This window comes from Aedes aegypti, chromosome 1 (assembly GCF_002204515.2).
Source record: "Aedes aegypti strain LVP_AGWG chromosome 1, AaegL5.0 Primary Assembly, whole genome shotgun sequence".
Lineage (NCBI taxonomy): Eukaryota > Metazoa > Arthropoda > Insecta > Diptera > Culicidae > Aedes > Aedes aegypti.
Genome location: NC_035107.1, coordinates 194,201,666 through 194,221,366, shown reverse-complemented (window position 1 = coordinate 194,221,366; position 19,701 = coordinate 194,201,666). Strand labels below are relative to the sequence as shown.

Genomic DNA, 19,701 nt, shown 5'->3' with positions numbered 1-19,701 from the left:
TGTGAAGCATTTTGCACCGTACATGGATGTCACGCACACTAAATGTCTTCTTCCTCACCTCGGTATATATTCTCATTGCACAACACACATCGAAACTTTTTTCTCGCTTTTCGTCGCCGTCGTTTCGTTGCGTTTTTTTCCCCGTCAAGAAAGAGTGCGATCAGGTGCGTGTATCGCGGTGAAAATAGTGAAAATATCCCGCAAAATTCCCTGGAAAAGGACACGTAAAAAACGGGAACCATGTACCGCTTGCTAGTGCAGAAGACGCTCCACAGCGGATCGAAGGTAGGTGACTAAATAGTGGCCGTTGAAAGGGTGAAATCTGCGCCGGAGCTCTGGCCAAACCAAGCGTTCTGGGGAAGGTGTTATGTCACAGAAAGATACATGCAAATAGTGTCATTATCAATGCCATCGGAAGTTTGCTTTGGGCAGGCGGAAAAACGAAAATAAATGGGGAAAATACACTGAGGGGACAATAATAGCTCTGAGGCTTTCCTCAGGGCGAATAGTGATGTCACCGGAAGATGTTCCGCCAGGAGAGATTAATAATTATTGTAGTTGTTGTTATTTGGTAGATAAGGACTTTACCCTTCATAGTAGTAAATGATTGCACTAGGTAGGGAGCCGGATTCTTTTCTTCGCACATTTTATTTACATATTCCGGTCAGTGGGGCGAGAAGTGGGTAGGACATGTCATATGCACAAACATACCTGAAACGACAGTCCAAGGATTGTCCTACTTTTAATTTTATATTACTTTAAACTTAAAGCCACTTTCACTTTTAGAAAGTCAAAGAACTAGGTACAAAATTCTATGATCATTTTTTTTTGTTTTTTTTTTTACAAGGGGAAAATCTGCAAGCAGACCCCCTGCGAATGTAACTCAGGGAGTGTGGCGATGTCGCACCAAAGACGACCCACTAAAACCAGCCCATGCACTGTACTTCAGCAATAGCGTGGGACAAAATTTAGATTTTTGCTCCAGTCCACTTTTTGGATTACATTTGGGTCCCATGAAAACTGTGCAAAATTCTAGCTCGATCGGTGAAACTATATTTTAGCGCCAGCCGTTCAAAGTTTGTATGGGATTTACTATGAGAAAACATACCTTTGCAAAAATCGCCAGATGACGCCCATTGACCTCTAAAAATGCTGAACACAGACGTCAATAGGTATTTTTATCATAAAGAATATTGTCGAAGACCGTGAAACAATCCGAGACTTGTGAAAAAAGTTATTCAATAAAAACTTATTGGCAAGGCGCCGTTGATGAACACTAGACTGGCCCAGTTCAGTATGAGAGAAACATAAAGTTTTATAATTCCACGGGGCACCCTCCAGGATTATTCCTTAGGGTTAAAGGAAGACTAAAATTCTCTAAAATTTCAGCTCATTTGATCGTTCCATGAGCTGGCGCAATTGAGTTGAAGTTAATATGGGATTTTCAGCTCAAACATATGGAAAACAGCAAGAATTATCCTGTTTGGTTCAAGAAAATTGTTGACCGCGTTCAATTGAACTCAGAATGCCAAAAACACTACTTGATACTATAGCGAACAATATTGTAGAAGGTTGTATCATGATTAAAATTGAGAAAGTTGATGTTTTAACTATCTGAAGTAGATTTGGAATACTACTTAGTAATTCTTCAACACAGTTTGGTGGTAGCCATCAGGGATGGGAAATGTACTGTAGCAAAAATTTACCATCTCGACATTCACATGTTACTTCACGACCATCAAGCCCGCAGGGCACCTAGGTGGCGACGACCAGGCTGCCAATTGCAGAGGCCAACAAAGCGAAGAACTTGGGCATACTCATGATAGGCTGGTCGGTTTGCCGGCTGAGCATACAACAGCCTCCTAAAGTTTGCTTCAAGTATTTCGGGAAGGGCCATAAGTCGTGGAATTGTAATGGTCCCGACAGAAGTAAGATGTGCAGAAAATGCGGCACCGAAGGCCATAGGGCAAGCGATTGTAAGCAAATCGCTAAGTGCCCAATATGTGTCGACAGAGCAGACAACGGACACTTCACGGGCGGACCCAAATGTCCTGGCACAAGCGGAGTATCAAAGCAACCAAAACGAAAGTAACACAGTTTAATTTAAACCACTGTGATGCAGCCCAGCAGCTGCTTTGGCAATCAGTCTCGGAAACCAAGACTGACGTGGTGTTACTATCGGACCCATACCGCATACCAGCCAACAACGGGAACTGGGTGGCGGATAGTTCTCAACAGCTAGCAGCTATAGGGACGACAGGACGATACCCAATCCAAGAAGTAGTCTCTAGCTCAAATGACGGTTTTGCTATAGCAAAAATCAACGGCGTGTTCTATTGCAGTTGTTACGCGCCCCCAAGGTGGTCGATTGAGGAATTTTCCCACATGGTCGACAGGATGATAAACGGACTAGCTAATCGACAGCCAGTAGTGATAGCTGGCGGCTTTAATGCATGGGCAGTGGAGTGGGGTAGCCGCTGCACCAATCAAAGAGGCCAGCTATTGTTGGAATCCCTGGCCGCATTAAATGTAGAGCTGGCAAATGTGGGTACAGTGAGTACCTTCCGCAGAAATGGTACAGAATCGATTATCGACGTGACGTTTTGTAGTCCTAACCTTTTAGGTACCATGAACTGGCGCGTTGATGACGGTTATACTCATAGCGATCATCAATCGATTCGCTATAGTATACTACCAGGCGGGCGGAAGGGAGCGCGATGTATCTCGACCCAAGCCCGAGGATGGAAAACATCGCGCTTCGACGGCGAAGTATTCACTGAAGCCCTGAGGCGCGAACGGAACAGTCTGGACCTAAACGGTGAAGAGCTAGTTACTGTGGTGTCACGAGCGTGTGATGCCTCTATGCCGAGAAAAACCCCTCCTAGAGAGAACAGGCCGCCGGTGTACTGGTGGTGCGAATCATTTGCAAATTTTCGAGCTTTCGGGCTAGACGAAGAATGCAACGCGCACGCACAGAAGCACAAAGAGAAGAACGCGGTGCAGCATTCAGAGAGGCAAAGTTGGCTCTCAAAAAGGAAATCGAAAACGGGCATGCTTTAATAGTCTATGCGAGAGTGCCAATTCTAGTCTATGGGGTGACGCCTACAGAGTGGTAATGGCTAAGACCAAAGGTGCCATAGCGCCCCAAGAGAAGTCGCCCGAGTTGCTGCGATCGATAGTCGATTTACTTTTCCCGCACCATCCCATAAGCCCATGGCACCCAGCACCGTATGCGGCAGATGAAGGAGAAGAAATGGCGAGAGTGACGCCAGCTCTTCGGCAGAAGTCGTGAAATCATTCGCCTCAAACAAGGCACCGGGACCCGATGGTATCCCGAATGTTGCCTTAACCACTAGGGTGATATCGTCGGCGAAGCCAATAATCTCAACACCCGTCGGAAGGGGCAGCCTCACTACGTCATCGTACATCGCATTCCATAACAGCGGGCCTGGGCTGAACCTTGAGGTACTCCCGCGGTAATTCGAACGCTTTTCTGCCCCTCCTCTGTGTCATACAGTAGAAAACTACCATCAAAATTATCTGTCAAATCGTACACTTCAGGTTAATTATCAGAACTCCAGATCTGAAAGACTTCCTGTAAGAGCTGGTGTTCCTCAAGGCAGCATTTTGGGACCAATATTATACAATATTTTCACATCTGACTTATCTGAGTTACCTCAGGGATGTCAAAAATCTTTGTTTGCGGATGACACAGGCCTCTCCGCCAAAGGTCGAAGCCTGCGTGTCATCTGTAGTCGATTGCAAAAAAGTTTGGATATTTTTTCTTCATACTTGCAAAAATGGAAGATTTCTCCTAATGCTTCCAAAACTCAACTAATAATATTCCCACATAAACCAAAAGCTCTTTATTTGAAACCTTCAAGTAGACATGTTTTCACGATGAGAGGGATTCCAATAAATTGGTCAGATGAAGTTAAGTATCTAGGGCTCATGCTAGATAAGAATTTAACTTTCAAAAATCACATTGAGGGTATTCAAGCCAAATGTAACAAATATGTAAAATGTCTCTATCCCCTTATTAATAGAAAATCAAAACTTTGTCTTAAGAACAAGCTTTTGACATTCAAACAAATTTTCAGGCCAGCCATGTTGTATGCTGCACCTATATGGACTAGCTGTTGTAATACCAGGAAGGAAGCTCTGCAGAGAATTCAAAATAAAAAAAAAAGATTCTGAGACTTCCTCCCTGGTATAGTACCAATGAGTTACATAGAATATCCAATGTTGAAACATTGGAACAAATGTCAAATAAAATAATAAATAATTTCAGGCAAAAATCGTTACAATCTTCTATTGCCACGATTAATGCGTTATATGTTTAGGTTAAGTTAGGTTAAGTATATTTAAAGCGTTTTTTTTTTCTCTTATAAGCAGGTGAAATCAACTCACCCGTAAAAAATCTGAACTGCTACGGCAAATGAAATGTTATATGTTGTTAACAAAATGTTAATAAAATCTTAAATTTATTTTACCAAATTAGGATGATAGTGTTGTCTAATAACACAGAACACCTAGATATAAGAAATGAATGTAATGTTTGGAATGATACTAATAAAGACATGTCATGACTGTTGAACGCATTCTGCACATCCAGAGTGACAACCGCGCCGTAACGGATGCCGCTCCTTTTATGCTCGATTGCCACGTCAGCTGTCTGGACGACCGACTGGATGGCATCCAGAGTTGAATTAGCTTTTCTGAATCCAAACTGGTTGTTGGACAGGCTGTCCGCACTTTCCGTATACGGTACTAGCCTGTTGAGAATCAACCTCTCCAATAACTTGCCCGTCGTATCTAGTAAACAGATAGGTCTATACGCCGATGGGTCACCTGGTGGTTTCCCCGCCTTTGGTAGCAGCACCAATTTCTGTCGCTTCCATACATCCGAGAAGATTCCTTGATCAATGAAGCGTTGTATCGTGGTTCTGTACATGTCCGGATCCACATTCACTGTCGCTTTGAAGGCAACATTTGGGATAGCATCGGGTTCCGGTGCCTTGTTTGACGCGAATGATCTAACGACTTCTGCCAGCTCTTCGTTTGTCACCGTCGCCATTTATTCTCCAATTCTTGGCTTTCTTGGCCTTAGGCTTGGTGTTGGCCTCTCTTTTGTTGCCATGACCTCTTGATCGCGGAGCTTAGCTCGTGCCAACTTTTCCGCTCTGCAGGAGACGGGTTACTTCCGAATGCAGGCCATCAAGCTTCATCGGCGTGGACTTTCGCGGTCCGATCATGGTCACGGATGGGGGCAAGTCAGAAAAACGATAAATTTTCCTTTTTAGGTGCCTGACAATGGAAGCGAAAGTAGACGTTAGAATGCAATTTAGCACTAGAGTCAAGAAAGTAGTTCTCTATCCATTTATTCTTCACTGATTCTCCGTTGTCAGTTGATTGAAGTCTTTTCCTCTAGCGCCTTTTTACAATCTTGATAATGTTCGCATCTTTGTAGACTTGATACAACTCGTGATTCATGCGTCTGCGCCATACACCATTTTCAAGTTTCCAACCGAGTATTGTCCGCAGCACTTTACGTTCGAAAACACCGAAAGCTTTCCAGTCTGCCTATTTCAACGTCCACGCTTCGTGCCTGTAGAGAGCCACTGGAAGAATCAATGTTTTATACAAGGTGAATTTTGTTTCCGTTTGCAAGCTGCGGGACCTAAGCAGGGTACGTAGTCCATAAAAGGCCCTATTCGCAGTCGCAGCACGTCTTTTCACTTCGCGGGAAACGTCGTTGTCACATGTCACAAGTATTCCAAGGTAAACAAATTATTCAACAATTTCAAACACATTCGCATCAAACACTACTTCAGCACATACACTACCATGCCTGACTCTATCTTTATCTGCAACCATGTACTTCGTTTTGGTCAGGCCTATCCTCGCTGTCTCCCTCTTCAGAGGCACGGAGGCCTCTTCCACTGACCTACGATTGATTCCAATTCCAATAGTTCCATATCTCCTAATAGCACCCTCGAGTGCAATGTTGCACAGTAAATTCGAAAGGGCGTGTCCCTGCTTCAAACCGTCTAACGTCAGGAACGAGGTAGACGGTTGTGCGATATTTGCCAGAAAACCATTCGCCAGAAAACTATTCGCCAGAATGACATCTGCCAGAAAACCATTCGCCAGAATGTACCATTTACCAGAAAACCATTTGCCAGAATGTACCATTCCCCAGAATTATTTTTCTTATCGATTTTGATCATGAAACAACTCGGAATCCAAGGATTGTCGTCACAATATTCGACTTGTGCCACTTTTCACATGTTCAAAAGCACTAAATTGAACAAATAGTACGGTAACTATCTCGTTCTTCTCATTTTAAGCTTTCTGCTAGTGCACAAAGCGATGACAATATAACACTGTTATTCTACATCTCTTGCGAGATTTTTTGGCTATGAGATTTTGATACAATATTCTAAGCTGTTTTACCTAGTTTTAAGAAAACTTCATTTCCTGTCACCGCGAGCTGTTCTTTATCAGAATATTGTATTGTACAGAATTTCTCGTACAACTACCAGATAGTTTTTGCTTTACAATGGACAGTTTATTGGGGTTGTGCTACTTTCTCCCGAATGTCGTTTCACTGAAAACTACTTCCCTGAATACCCCGTTTTCTCAAGTGCCCTATTTCCTCGAAAATGTTTTGGCACTCTTAATTATCAGAACTTATTGATTATTTCAGGCTGATGAACGGTTCATATGAGATGCACCCTTCTTTTTTGTTCAGCGATTCTTTAAAGTTTCTCCGAATTCAGCATTTTTTGTTGTTTTCTTTATCGTTCTTCCTAGTTCACCACTCTGTCTCTGAAGATTGTTTCTTATCCATTTTGAATTGCATCTATTTTGGGGCCGTCCATGAACATGTCGTTCAAGAGGGATTAGAAGTGGGTGGTTCTATCATAATACCACGATCCATACAAACTTTGGGTCATTCGGGAGAATGGATTGCAGGAAAAAGTGTCATTCGGGTATCTGGCGTTCGGGGAAATGATATTCGTGGGAACAACATTCGGGTAAAAATAGACGAAAAGGTTTTTAGTAATAATGGTCACCTAAATATCCTTACATGAAAAAGTATTCCAAAAAGAGTATTTGGTTACCGCTACTTGACATGGTTTTTGCAGGGTGTCCATCCATCCGGGAAATCCGGGAAAAGCGGGAAAAACCCGGGAATGTCAAATGACCGGGAAAAATACGGGAAATACCCGGGAATTTGGAGAACTTACCTGGAAATCATATATTTTAAACATAAGAATACCGGTTTGTTCCAATTTCAAGCACTATAGGTTTTCCATGAAGTGCACAACTTTTTGTCAACTCGTACTTCGCATCATTAGAGTGTCGTATTTCTTATGTATACCTAAATGACCTAGTGTGCCATGCGATATTTCATATCGCAGTTCGCAGATTATGTGAGGCACGAGATGTAGATACGTACAAAATATATCTTAGTGAGCGAGTCTCATGAGACATCTCGTGAGGCTCGTCACATGCGTTACTAGGAGTACTTTCATGCAGTTATGTTTGCCTAGTACAATAACCCCACGGAAGCATGCGGCTTCGGTCTAGGTATGCCTCTTCTTCTTCAGTGTCCAGCCCAAGTTTTCAACAATCTCAACCGCGTGGAACCGCGTCAGTGCTTTCAAACTGGCTAAGGGCAGTTAAATCCATGATTTAATCCTTTTCCCTTACTTCTGAAACCTTCACCTGCGAGTCTCAAATGCACTGTCCCATTGAAATTTTCTCAAGAGACGACGCATGAGCCAGTGCAGATGTGATCGTTTGAGCTTGTACATTGCTACATGAGATCTTAAAAAATGTGTCTCACCATAGCACGTGCTCAAGCGCGCGATTATTTTTGTGTGCTCATGACAAGCTGATCTCAAGCTCTTAATATGAAGCGCGTATACATGATGTCTGCGCATCATGACTAACTTTTGGTGAGTTGGTATAGAGATAGTCAACGAATGAGATCCTTGAAAAAAATCTAGAAGGGGATATAGGGATTTTTGGCAAGGCTCTTGGCGGTATGCTTGTTAGATTTCCATTTCGATTCATGACAAACTTTTAATGAGATTTTTGCTAGAATCCTAACGGGAGTCGTGCCAATGATTGACCAATTTCTTGAAGTTCTTTTTGACACTGTTTATGAGTAGGTTGCTGCTTACGAGATGCTTAGAACATTCTAGAACATTTTGCCTAAAATTCTTAGTACATTTTTAAACGCTGAGCCAAAAAACATATGGAACATTTCTTGAGAGATTTACTGAAGTGCTGGAGCGATTAATTAAGAATTTTGCGCGGATTTCTGAGGTTATTGATGACACTGATTCTCGTTGAAGTCTTTTCTGGACTAGTTTGAAAAGCTCTTGATCTATAACAAAGAACTTATGAGGTTTCTAATTAGATTTTGTATGGTTTTCTGCAGATTTACAGCGATTTTTCCCATAATTCACAACACATTTATTGTAATATTTATTATGAATTTATGACAAGATCTTTAATGGATAAATAAATAGCGGGATCCTTTAGGTTTTCTTGGCCAGATTTTTGATAAGTTCTTCATGACATTCTTGGTCAAATCTTCGATAGATTGCTTGGGAGATGCAATTTTGGTTATGAGTCAAACATTTTAGCCAGGTTCATAGGAGAACAATAAAATATTTTTTGAGATATCGTTCTAGATTTCTCCTTGGATCCAACATGAGTTTCACCAGATCAAGGTTTTACTAGGAACCAGCAATGGATCAAATCTAACGCGTATTTCCGAAGAGATTTTTAGATGATAATGGGTTGGCCGTTGAACTTTGCTCTTTTTGGAAATATTGTCTAAATACATAACAAAATCTCTCTGAACGTCCTATAAATTCTAGGGGTGTAATAGTGTATATGCTTTTTTCTGAAACTCTTTCAAAATTAGTTTTCGGTTCACAGCATTCTCTAAATTAAAAAAAAATCATTAACAAGTTAGATTGAGGCCTTCAATTTTGACCATCTTGTATGAAAAAAAAACGAAAATATCAAGGTGCAAGATCTTTTAGTCATCCGTTTTTTAATCTTTTGGGCATCCGGGAAAAATCCGATTTTGAATGGACACCCTGTTTTTGTCAAATAAGAATTCTCCATTCCCCTTATATAGGATGTTCTTATTGATTTTACAACTGTCTTATTTGTCTAAAAGCTCCTGAAAGTTGTTATAGTAAATGTAACTTTGGTTTGCGAGTGGAGGCATTCATTACTTCATCGAACGGACGGCACAAATGGTTGCAACGTATATCGAAATCTTGTAAATATCCAATGAACTAGCTCTTAAGAAGCAACAAAACTTCTAAGAACAGCTTATGATGAAAAGATGGTGCTCCCTTCTTGTGAAATATTTTTTAAACCATTATTCTCTGTAAAACTAAATAATATAAAAAAAACATTTAATTGAAACTGAAAAAACAGAAAGATGAAATTTAATAATTTTAAAATAGCATAATCTCATGCTATAACATCTGTAGAATGATAGTTGCGACGTACATTGAAATCTATTAAATGAATTTGTCCATAAGAAGCAACAACACTTTAAAGAACAGCTCATGCTGAAAAGAAGGGCGAACCGCTTGTGAAGCCTTTCAAACCATAAAACCATTTTACAGGGACAACATATATTTAAAAAAAAACTTACTTTACTATCCGTCATGCTAAATATCCATTCTTTACATCAGTAAGCAGTATCTTTCTTACATAGTGAAGCAGCTTTTAATGAATGCAATTGTTATTCTATTGCCGTGGCTGAGGATCACTGTTCTATTGTATATTTTTTTCTTTCTAGTTCCACGGTCCCCCACGGTTTTAAGTGTTGCCTTTTCAATTCATATTCATAAAACTTCAAATATTGCTGTTGATCGTTGAATGCTCGAGAAATCGGTATTTTTATTATATGTACCTAGTCCAACAATTAGAATATGGATATTCGAAGCTAGCTCACTAAGTCAACGGTAGGTTGTGTCCAAGAGACCCTGTACTTTTTTGAGTATATTAACTAAAATAATCCCACACATTTTTTAATGCTCTACAATTGCAAACTTGATTTACCTGAAAAAAAATTAGGGGATGGTAAATTCTGGGGAATGGTACATTCTGGCGAATGGTTTTCTGGCGAATGGTTTTCTGGCATATGGTACTTTCTGGCGAATGTCATTCTGGCGAATAGTTTTCTGGCGAATGGTTTTCGGGCAAATATCGCACAATCAGGTAGACACCTCGTCTGCGATCCGAATACTTGATTTCGAACCATCAAGCGTAGCACATATCAGTCTAATTAGTTTCGCCGGAAAAAAACCATGTTCAGACATTATCTGCCACAGCTCATTTCTTTTTACTGAGTCGTACGCCGCCTTGAAATCAATAAAAATCAATGAATCTGGTCCGTTGTCGAACGGACCTCACGAAAACCAGCTTGGTATTCGCTAACGAAGGACTCATCGATCGGTCTCAGTTTGTTAAACAGAATGCGCGACAGAATTGTTTACGCCGGATTCAGCAGGGTAATTCCTCTGTAATTGGCACACTCCAGTCTGTGCCCTTTCTTGTAGATAGGGCGGATGAGGCCATCCAACCAGCCGGTCTGCAATTCTTCGTCTTCCCATACCTTCAGAAGTACTCGGTGGATCGACTGGTAAAGTTGCCTTTTATTTCTGTATTGGATTTGCTTTTCTTTGGCTCTGGCTGCCCTGTACCGCTCTCTGTTCTGTCGGGTACCGGCCACAAGCATACGGCTTCTGGCGACATTCTTCATGTATGTCACTCTCTGACTTTCTTCATCGAACCAGTCGTTTCGTCTTCGTCGTTGACCAGTGCCAATCACTTCCCGCGCCTTTGTTGTCACAGCTTCTTGGATAGGGTCCCGCAGCGTTCTGTTTCTTGTGGAACTCGTGACGCTGAGTAATCGCGCCCGAATTTTAGCCACAACGAGATAATGATCCGAGGGGATAAATGGGTATATAATATAACGAGATAATGAGGGGCCCAGATAGCCGTAGCGGTAAACGCGCAGCTATTCAGCATGACCATGCTGAGGGTCGTGGGTTCGAATCCCGCTGGTCGAGGATCTTTTCGTAAAGGAAATTTCCTCGATTCTCAGGGCATAGAGTATCTTCGTACCTGCCACACTATATACACATGCAAAAATGGTCAATCGGCAAAGAAAGCTCTCCGTTAATAACTGTGGAAGTGCTCATAAGAACACTAAGCTAAGAAGCAGGCTTTGTCCCAGTTTGGACGTAACGCCAGAAAGAAGAAGAAGAAGAAGAGATAATGATCCGAGTCGATATTAGGGCCTCGGAAGGTCCTGAAATCCATGACATCAGAGATATGTCGCCCATCAACCAGCCCGTGGTCTATTTGGGAGCAGGCATCGCCACTCGGGTGTCGTCAGGTGTGTTTGCGGATATTCTTTCGTGCGAAGTAGGTACTGCTGATTGCCATCCCTCTAGCAGAAGCGAAGGTTACTAGCCGCAGACCATTATCATTGGTAACGGAATGAAGGCTTTCAATGCGCATTTGCGTCGCCGATGACTATCTTAACGTCTTGTTTTGGGCACTCTCCGTAGGCCTTATCCAGGCTCTCATAGAACTCTTCCTTCATGTCATCGGGCTTATCGTTGGCGCATACATGCTGATCAGGATGTAGTTGAAGAACTTGCCCTTCATTCTCAACACACAGATTCCGTCGCTTACCGGTTTCCACCAAATAATTCGCTTCATTTGCTTCCCAATCACTATGAAGCCAACTCCACGTTCTGCTCTGTCGCCACCGCTAGATGTGATACTTGAATTAAGTGTTGGCGATGAGGTCCACCGCTCGAAATTCACATTCACCGATTCTCGGCCAGCGTATTTCCTGGATAGCTGCCACCTTCACGCCGACATTCCGCAGTTCACGAGCCAGGAGCCCAACACGCGCGGGTTCAGATCTTAAATTGTCGATAAAAATCAAGAATGTCTAGGAAGGAGAAATCTGAAAATATGGAAAATACAGTATTGGACAACACATTTGCAACTTTTTCGATGTTCCATACAAAAAGACCAACTTTGGAAGGCTGGATCTCAGTTATTTATGGACCGATTCATATGAAATTTTCACAGAACGTCAGACATAACATGAATTTTAACATATTTTTGAATATTGTTTTCCAATCACGAGTTTAAAAGTAATAACGTGATAACGATTTAACTAAAGTGAAATTTTCGACGGAATGTTCAAAATTATTCATTTCAAAATCTAATTGTCCTACACAAAACTTGTCTTCAGCAAAATTATTCAAAATCTACAACTTTGCTAAAGATACCATCAAAGACAAACAGACGTAACAGTTAGAACAATTATCAATTTAAAACATAGTCACGTCAACATTTACGCCCAATGCTAAAAATACTTCATGTGACCAACCGTGAACTAGGTGGTGGTAGTGAGCAAACGTCAAACTCGAAAAAAAGTGATGCGAGCGCCACGACTGGCCAGTCGACCAACTACCAAATACAGGTATGTTCCGTTTTTATCAACACGATTGGCAATTTTCAGTTGATAAAAACGGAACAGTGACAAAAACGGATAACTTTCTTAGACAAAATATTTTATAAATCTGAACAGAAAATTGCAGTTTTTACAGGATTATACCCATTTTTACCATGTGAATGCACAGTTTTGCTGATGAGAGACTGTGAGGCGCATTTAGGTATATTCATTCATATAGGTTCGCGATGGAAGTTGATTGCAGACTCCAATCAATCGATATGATTCTGTGATAAATCATTAATTATTTTCGTTGCTTAGCTCAGGATTTCAGTGAATGTAACATGGAAAAATAAAACGATAATCACATAAATGTACTCTTCATTATGAGATGGGTCAAAATTGTAAAAATGGCGAACAAGGAAGTGATTCAAGCCGATCATGTTTCTTAAAAAAGATTCAACAATAAATAACTATTTTCTTTTCTTCTTTCCATTTTTTTCTTCTTCTTTATGATATTATATCACACCCAATTAAATGTGAGATTAGATTGCGAAAGTTTTGCAACCTCAAAAGAATATTTACAGTTTCCTTTGCTTCAAATTTCGTAAAATGATTGGGGTGATTGTTTTCTGAAGTTATTATTGCCACTGGGATGCGCTTATCACCATTCTAGAATCGCGCCATCTTAACATTTTAGCATTGCGTTGTAGTGTGTTTTTGTTAAGGAAAACTGATATTAAATAGCTTCATCACAAATACAAATTCCAGATCAAGCATCTCCAAATTAGAACTTATTGGTTAGAAACCCTTTTGTTGATAAATGAAGCGTATGGCAGTTAATATAGGATTCTTCATTAATCTTTTGGTCTCCATGGGGAAAAGGAATGCGTTTTTGCCTAAAGATCAGGAATCCAGCAAATTTGGAATGGGAACGTGGGTGGACGGGGTAACGTCCAGTATCAACCGTTCTCAAATTGTCAGCCTTTCCAGCAATTTTCCCTCTTCTTCTAAGTTAATTTATTGTATGGAGATTCAAAATGTTCAATAGAATGTTATGTTTTGCTAATCATCTTCCCCTACTCCTTGAGCAGACCTTATTATTGGTTTGCTATAAACTAGACTACAAGTTTGAGGAATAAAAGCTAAACATGATAGGGTCGATTGTCTTATCAAACACAAAATGAACTCGATCATTTTCCTTGCCGTTACCCAAATATTCATGGTACCGTAAAATGGGGTGAAGTTGATCACTTTTGTGCCATTCTGTTCTACAATTCCATGTATTATTATCCAATTATTTTTGAAACCTGTACTGGTTGAATGTTTATCGAATTATACAAACATAATTTTGACTAAATGTTATCATAAGAAAAAATATTTTTTTTAAATCAAAATTTTTAGTTTTTGATCCCGGGGTGAAGTTGATCAATTACTGCGATAGCTTTCCTAAACTTAAGCTATATGCTATTCAAAAGATTTGGGGCCACTGAATCTGAATCAAGTCTCAGGATTCTTAAAAATTATTGATAAATCGGTCCATTTTAGAGTTGAATGTTGTGAATTACAGAAAACACCACATTATACGCCTAAAGATATGCAATTTTCCTTAGAATTAGCAACTCACTCACAAAAAGATGTTTTTTTCTCTGAAAATGAAATTTTAACCTCAATACAAATTCAAAAGTGAGTTGACAGAACATATCTGGAATGTTTGAAACATTTTATTTCAATGGTGTTTGTATATAGCCTTGTCATTAGTCGATTTTTGGAGAAGAACAGTGCATCGAACATTTCATAAAAAAAACTGCTTACAAGGTATAATTATCTTGAATGTCAAAGCAAATTTTAAAACATCAAGAGTAGATATCAGTAATTTGACATCACAGAAATTGTGATAAATGAAATCGGATCATAGCTCTCTTGACAGTTTATACATGAGGGTACGGGTATGATCAACTTTTCCCTACTGATCAACTTTACCCCGAATTACTTGAGCAAAAGCTAGAGTGCTGACAAGTACCCAGTATGAGCTTCACTCATTACAACGTCTGTTTTTTAATTTGGCCTAAAGGTTACCGCTTCTAGGGGATTTTACGTATTCTCGGCAGACTTAGCTGATGCCGCGCTTCTTTTGTATTTTTCTCGGACAGTAGACTCCGTAAGTACTGCAGACAAATCTGTTCGGCAGCTTAAAATCAGAAACGTTTTGAGGCGTATTTATTTCAATTAATGACAATTCTCTGCCAAAATTACTTGACAGATAATCTTTAGTTCATTCTGAACGTATATTTTTATCGAACATTTTATGATGCCATATTATAAAGGAGAAGCAGAGGTCTGTGCAACTCTCTTGAGAACGTATACAACTAATCACAATTTTAGTTGTCGCTAGGTCATGGCCAGAGCAACTCTCGACTGTTGAAGAATCCGTCAATCGTGTTCAACAACTCATGCTAAGTTTGAAAACTCTATTTGATTAGCAGGTAAGGAAGAGTTAAACCTTATTGAATATAATAGGACTTGACATCTACCACCTATCGTAGGCGCTGAACACTAACATAATGTCGATAATTAAATTCTTAGACTATTGATAAACATTTGAATTGCTTCAATTTTAAGTCTTTATTTTAAATTCTAAGCATTTGAAAAAATAAAAAGTTCCAAATGTTTTGTGTTAATAAAAACGGAATAATTTGTTGACGAAATCGGAACGTGACAAATTCGGAGCGTGACAAAATCGGAACGTGACAAAAACGGAACATACCTGTATTAGAATTGGGCGCTATTCTGCTTTTTTTTTTCCTTAAATTTATTTGGTCGGCCGCTTTGTCCACTTGGGCACCACTGGGCCAATTTCCTATAACTAGATACAGAATCGATGTGAGATTAGATTGCGAAAGTTTTGCAACCTCAAAAGAATATTTACAGTTTCCTTTGCTTCAAATTTCGTAAAATGATTGGGGTGATTGTTTTCTGAAGTTATTATTGCCACTGGGATGCGCTTATCACCATTCTAGAATCGCGCCATCTTAACATTTTAGCATTGCGTTGTAGTGTGTTTTTGTTAAGGAAAACTGATATTAAATAGCTTCATCACAAATACAAATTCCAGATCAAGCATCTCCAAATTAGAACTTATTGGTTAGAAACCCTTTTGTTGATAAGGAAGCGTATGGCAGTTAATATAGGATTCTTCATTAATCTTTTGGTCTCCATGGGGAAAAGGAATGCGTTTTTGCCTAAAGATCAGGATCCCAGTAAATTTGGAATGGGAACGTGGGTGGACGGGGTAACGTCCAGTATCAACCGTTCTCAAATTGTCAGCCTTTCCAGCAATTTTCCCTCTTCTTCTAAGTTAATTTATTGTATGGAGATTCAAAATGTTCAATAGAATGTTATGTTTTGCTAATCATCTTCGCCTACTCCTTGAGCAGACCTTATTATTGGTTTGCTATAAACTAGACTACAAGTTTGAGGAATAAAAGCTAAACATGATAGGGTCGATTGTCTTATCAAACACAAAATGAACTCGATCATTTTCCTTGCCGTTACCCAAATATTCATGGTACCGTAAAATGGGGTGAAGTTGATCACTTTTGTGCCATTCTGTTCTACAATTCCATGTATTATTATCCAATTATTTTTGAAACCTGTACTGGTTGAATGTTTATCGAATTATACAAACATAATTTTGACTAAATGTTATCATAAGAAAAAATATTTTTTTTAAATCAAAATTTTTAGTTTTTGATCCCGGGGTGAAGTTGATCAATTACTGCGATAGCTTTCCTAAACTTAAGCTATATGCTATTCAAAAGATTTGGGGCCACTGAATCTGAATCAAGTCTCAGGATTCTTAAAACATATTGATAAATCGGTCCATTTTAGAGTTGAATGTTGTGAATTACAGGAAACACCACATTATACGCCTAAAGATATGCAATTTTCCTTTGAATTAGCAACTCACTCACAAAAAGATGTTTTTTTCTCTGAAAATGAAATTTTAACCTCAATACAAATTCAAAAGTGAGTTCACAGAGCATATCTGGAATGTTTGAAACAGTTTATTTCAATGGTGTTTGTATATAGCCTTGTCAATAGTCGATTTTTGGAGAAGAACAGTGCATCGAACATTTCATAAAAAAAACTGCTTTACAAGGTATAATTATCTTGAATGTCAAAGCAAATTTTAAAACATCAAAAGTAGATAACAGTAATTTGACATCACAGAAATTGTGATAAATGAAATCGGATCATAGCTCTCTTGACAGTTTATACATGAGGGTACGGGTATGATCAACTTTTCCCTACTGATCAACTTTACCCCGAATTACTTGAGCAAAAGCTAGAGTGCTGACAAGTACCCAGTATGAGCTTCACTCATTACAACGTCTGTTTTTAAATTTGGCCTAAAGGTTACCGCTTCTAGGGGAATTTACGTATTCTCGGCAGACTTAGCTGATGCCGCGCTTCTTTTGTATTTTTCTCGGACAGTAGACTCCGTAAGTACTGCCGACAAATCTGTTCGGCAGCTTAAAATCAGAAACGTTTTGAGGCGTATTTATTTCAATTAATGACAATTCTCTGCCAAAATTACTTGACAGATAATCTTTAGTTCATTCTGAACGTATATTTTTATCGAACATTTTATGATGCCATATTATAAAGGAGAAGCAGAGGTCTGTGCAACTCTCTTGAGAACGTATACAACTAATCACAATTTTAGTTGTCGCTAGGTCATGGCCAGAGCAACTCTCGACTGTTGAAGAATGCGTCAATCGTGTTCAACAACTCATGCTAAGTTTGAAAACTCTGTTTGATTAGCAGGTAAGGAAGAGTTAAACCTTATTGAATATAATAGGACTTGACATCTACCATGTACCGTAGGCGCTGAACACTAACATAATGTCGATACCGTGTACGCACCAAACTTTGCGCAGTTAAGAAATTATCATCCTATTTACGCTTCAAACAAGGCTAAAATCTGTATTTTTTCATTCAAACCTTTGCCAACGATAGGCTTTTAACCCTTTAGTAGAACACATAATTTAAAAAAATAAAAATAATCCATAAAAAAATTTTAAAATGCAAAAGGTGATTCACCACCTTGTGCCTAACATTGCGCACAAAATCTGAATTGTTCCAAACTTTGCGCATGATGTGCCTAACTTTGCGCATACTTTAAAATGCTCGTTTGCTTATAATAATTTTACTTTTTTACTGGTTTTGCATTGAACAAAAAAGGGTATAACTAATATGAGTTTCATCAGGAGTTTTTTCCGTAAATTTCAATTTAATTTATTCAACCCCAAACATAGAGTGACCGCGAATAGTGAGTTACTATGTTCTTATTTTTTATTATATACTCACAAGATTACAATCTGAACAATATAGTTTACAGCTTATGCTTATTTGTTTACGTACGTTGCTTTATATAATTTATTCTCTTGTTTTTTTTCTATTATTAAACTTATTTTTTTATTTTCTTGTTTTTTTTTTTATTTTGTTCCATCGCTTTCGTAATTATATTATATATTATATAAGTGAATAACTACGAAATTTGATGCTCATATCCACTGCTGATGGCCATGACCGATTCGATTTCGCACAATTCGGAAGCATTTTAAACTAAATCTTCTCTGTTGTACATATCGTCAGCTGAAAGTGGAGGATTTCCAGATGAACTTGACGAGTCTTTAGCAGTGATGTGCCTCAACTGAAGCTCAGGCGAGCTGCGCTCGAGAGTTTTCTCGTTTGTCTATTAGTATTTCAAGCTGCAGGTTGCTTAGGGGCTGTCCCTTAATGGACGGACCCTTTCTTTCCACTGAATCCATGGAAAGCATCGATGAATTCGGAAGATGTATCGATGTCTGGTGTTTTTTTTGAATTGCCGCCAGTACGGATATTCCATAATTGAACGCTTTTTGCTAGGCAACTGGAGCTTGAATCATTGTCCATCAACTGGGAAGCCAACCATTGCGCTATCAATTATCCAAGTTTACAGTAAAAGTCTCCTCCTGCGTCAATACAGTGAGTTTTCCGAGATTTTTCAATGCACACCTTGCCTTTAGCTTCATACAAATGGTACTTTCAGGAATATTACGGGCTCTATTTTATAAGTCGAGTCGATCAAAAACGACTCGACTGGAGTCACTGTCGACTAAAAATTTCGCTCGACTTGGCTCTGTCACTCGAGTTTATCGACAGTTGTCACTCTATGTGACTGTCGACGGGTGACATCTAAAATATGCATGCTTGCTTTGATCGACAATGAATACAGACGAGTCACATGAATCTGCTCGATTTACAAAATAGGCCCCTACATGTAGCCACTGCCTTATGGATTGAGTGACCATTCCTGATAAGATCGACAGCTTTTGTCATTTGCAACGACGTACATGTATTTACATGCCATTCCGAATTGCTAGAAGTGCGCAAAAATTAAGACCCTCTTGTAAAAAATTGGTCCTAACATTGCGCATCGCTTTTTTAAATAAAAATTCGACATATTATATGGAAAATTAATAGAATCACTAGAATATTACCTTTTTTTGCAAAAACACCGCAAATATACTTTTCACAACACAGTTTCGTTCAGAAAAATGGTCATTTTTGGCAGAGCCACTCCTTAGCGCTTGTGCTAAGACGGTGTAAAAGTTGACGTTTTATAAGGTTTTTTGTTTATTTACTAACATTAACGAGAGTTTTTTAGTAAACAAATGTATGTCAAATACTTATTTCACATAAACGAACATGTTGCTGAAACTCAATTTAAAAAAAAAATCAATGATCCATTATCATTTTTTCATGCTTCTTAAAAATGCGTAAAGTTTGGAGCTGCGCAAAGTTAGGTGCGTACACGGTAATTAAATTCTTAGACTATTGATAAACATTTGAATTGCTTCAATTTTAAGTCTTTATTTTAAATTCTAAGCATTTGAAAAAATAAAAAGTTCCAAATTTTTTGTGTTAATAAAAACGGAATAATTTGTTGACGAAATCGGAACGTGACAAAATCGGAACATACCTGCAGTGTTGATCAGACTCATTTCCCCGAAATTCGAATTGTGAAGCCATGAACTGTTATAACTGTGCGTTGTATTCCTGAGATGGAGGGGGAGGTGATTGGGCTTGAGTGTTGCACATGGGATCCGACAGTTTCGATCTCGATG

The 19,701-nt window shown here is 39.1% G+C and overlaps 1 protein-coding gene across 2 annotated transcripts in view; it reads left to right on the top strand.

The window, feature by feature from the left end:
* Positions 1–77: 77 nt before the first annotated feature.
* LOC5572730 (MICOS complex subunit Mic60) overlaps positions 78–19,701 on the top strand; it is a 34,002-nt gene continuing 14,378 nt past the window's right edge. For both annotated transcript variants that reach the window (XM_001660501.2, XM_021856271.1), the window contains exon 1: positions 78–285. In XM_001660501.2, coding sequence (XP_001660551.2) covers positions 241–285 — 45 coding nt within the window. In that variant the 5' untranslated portion in view covers positions 78–240. The remainder of the gene's footprint in view (positions 286–19,701) is intronic.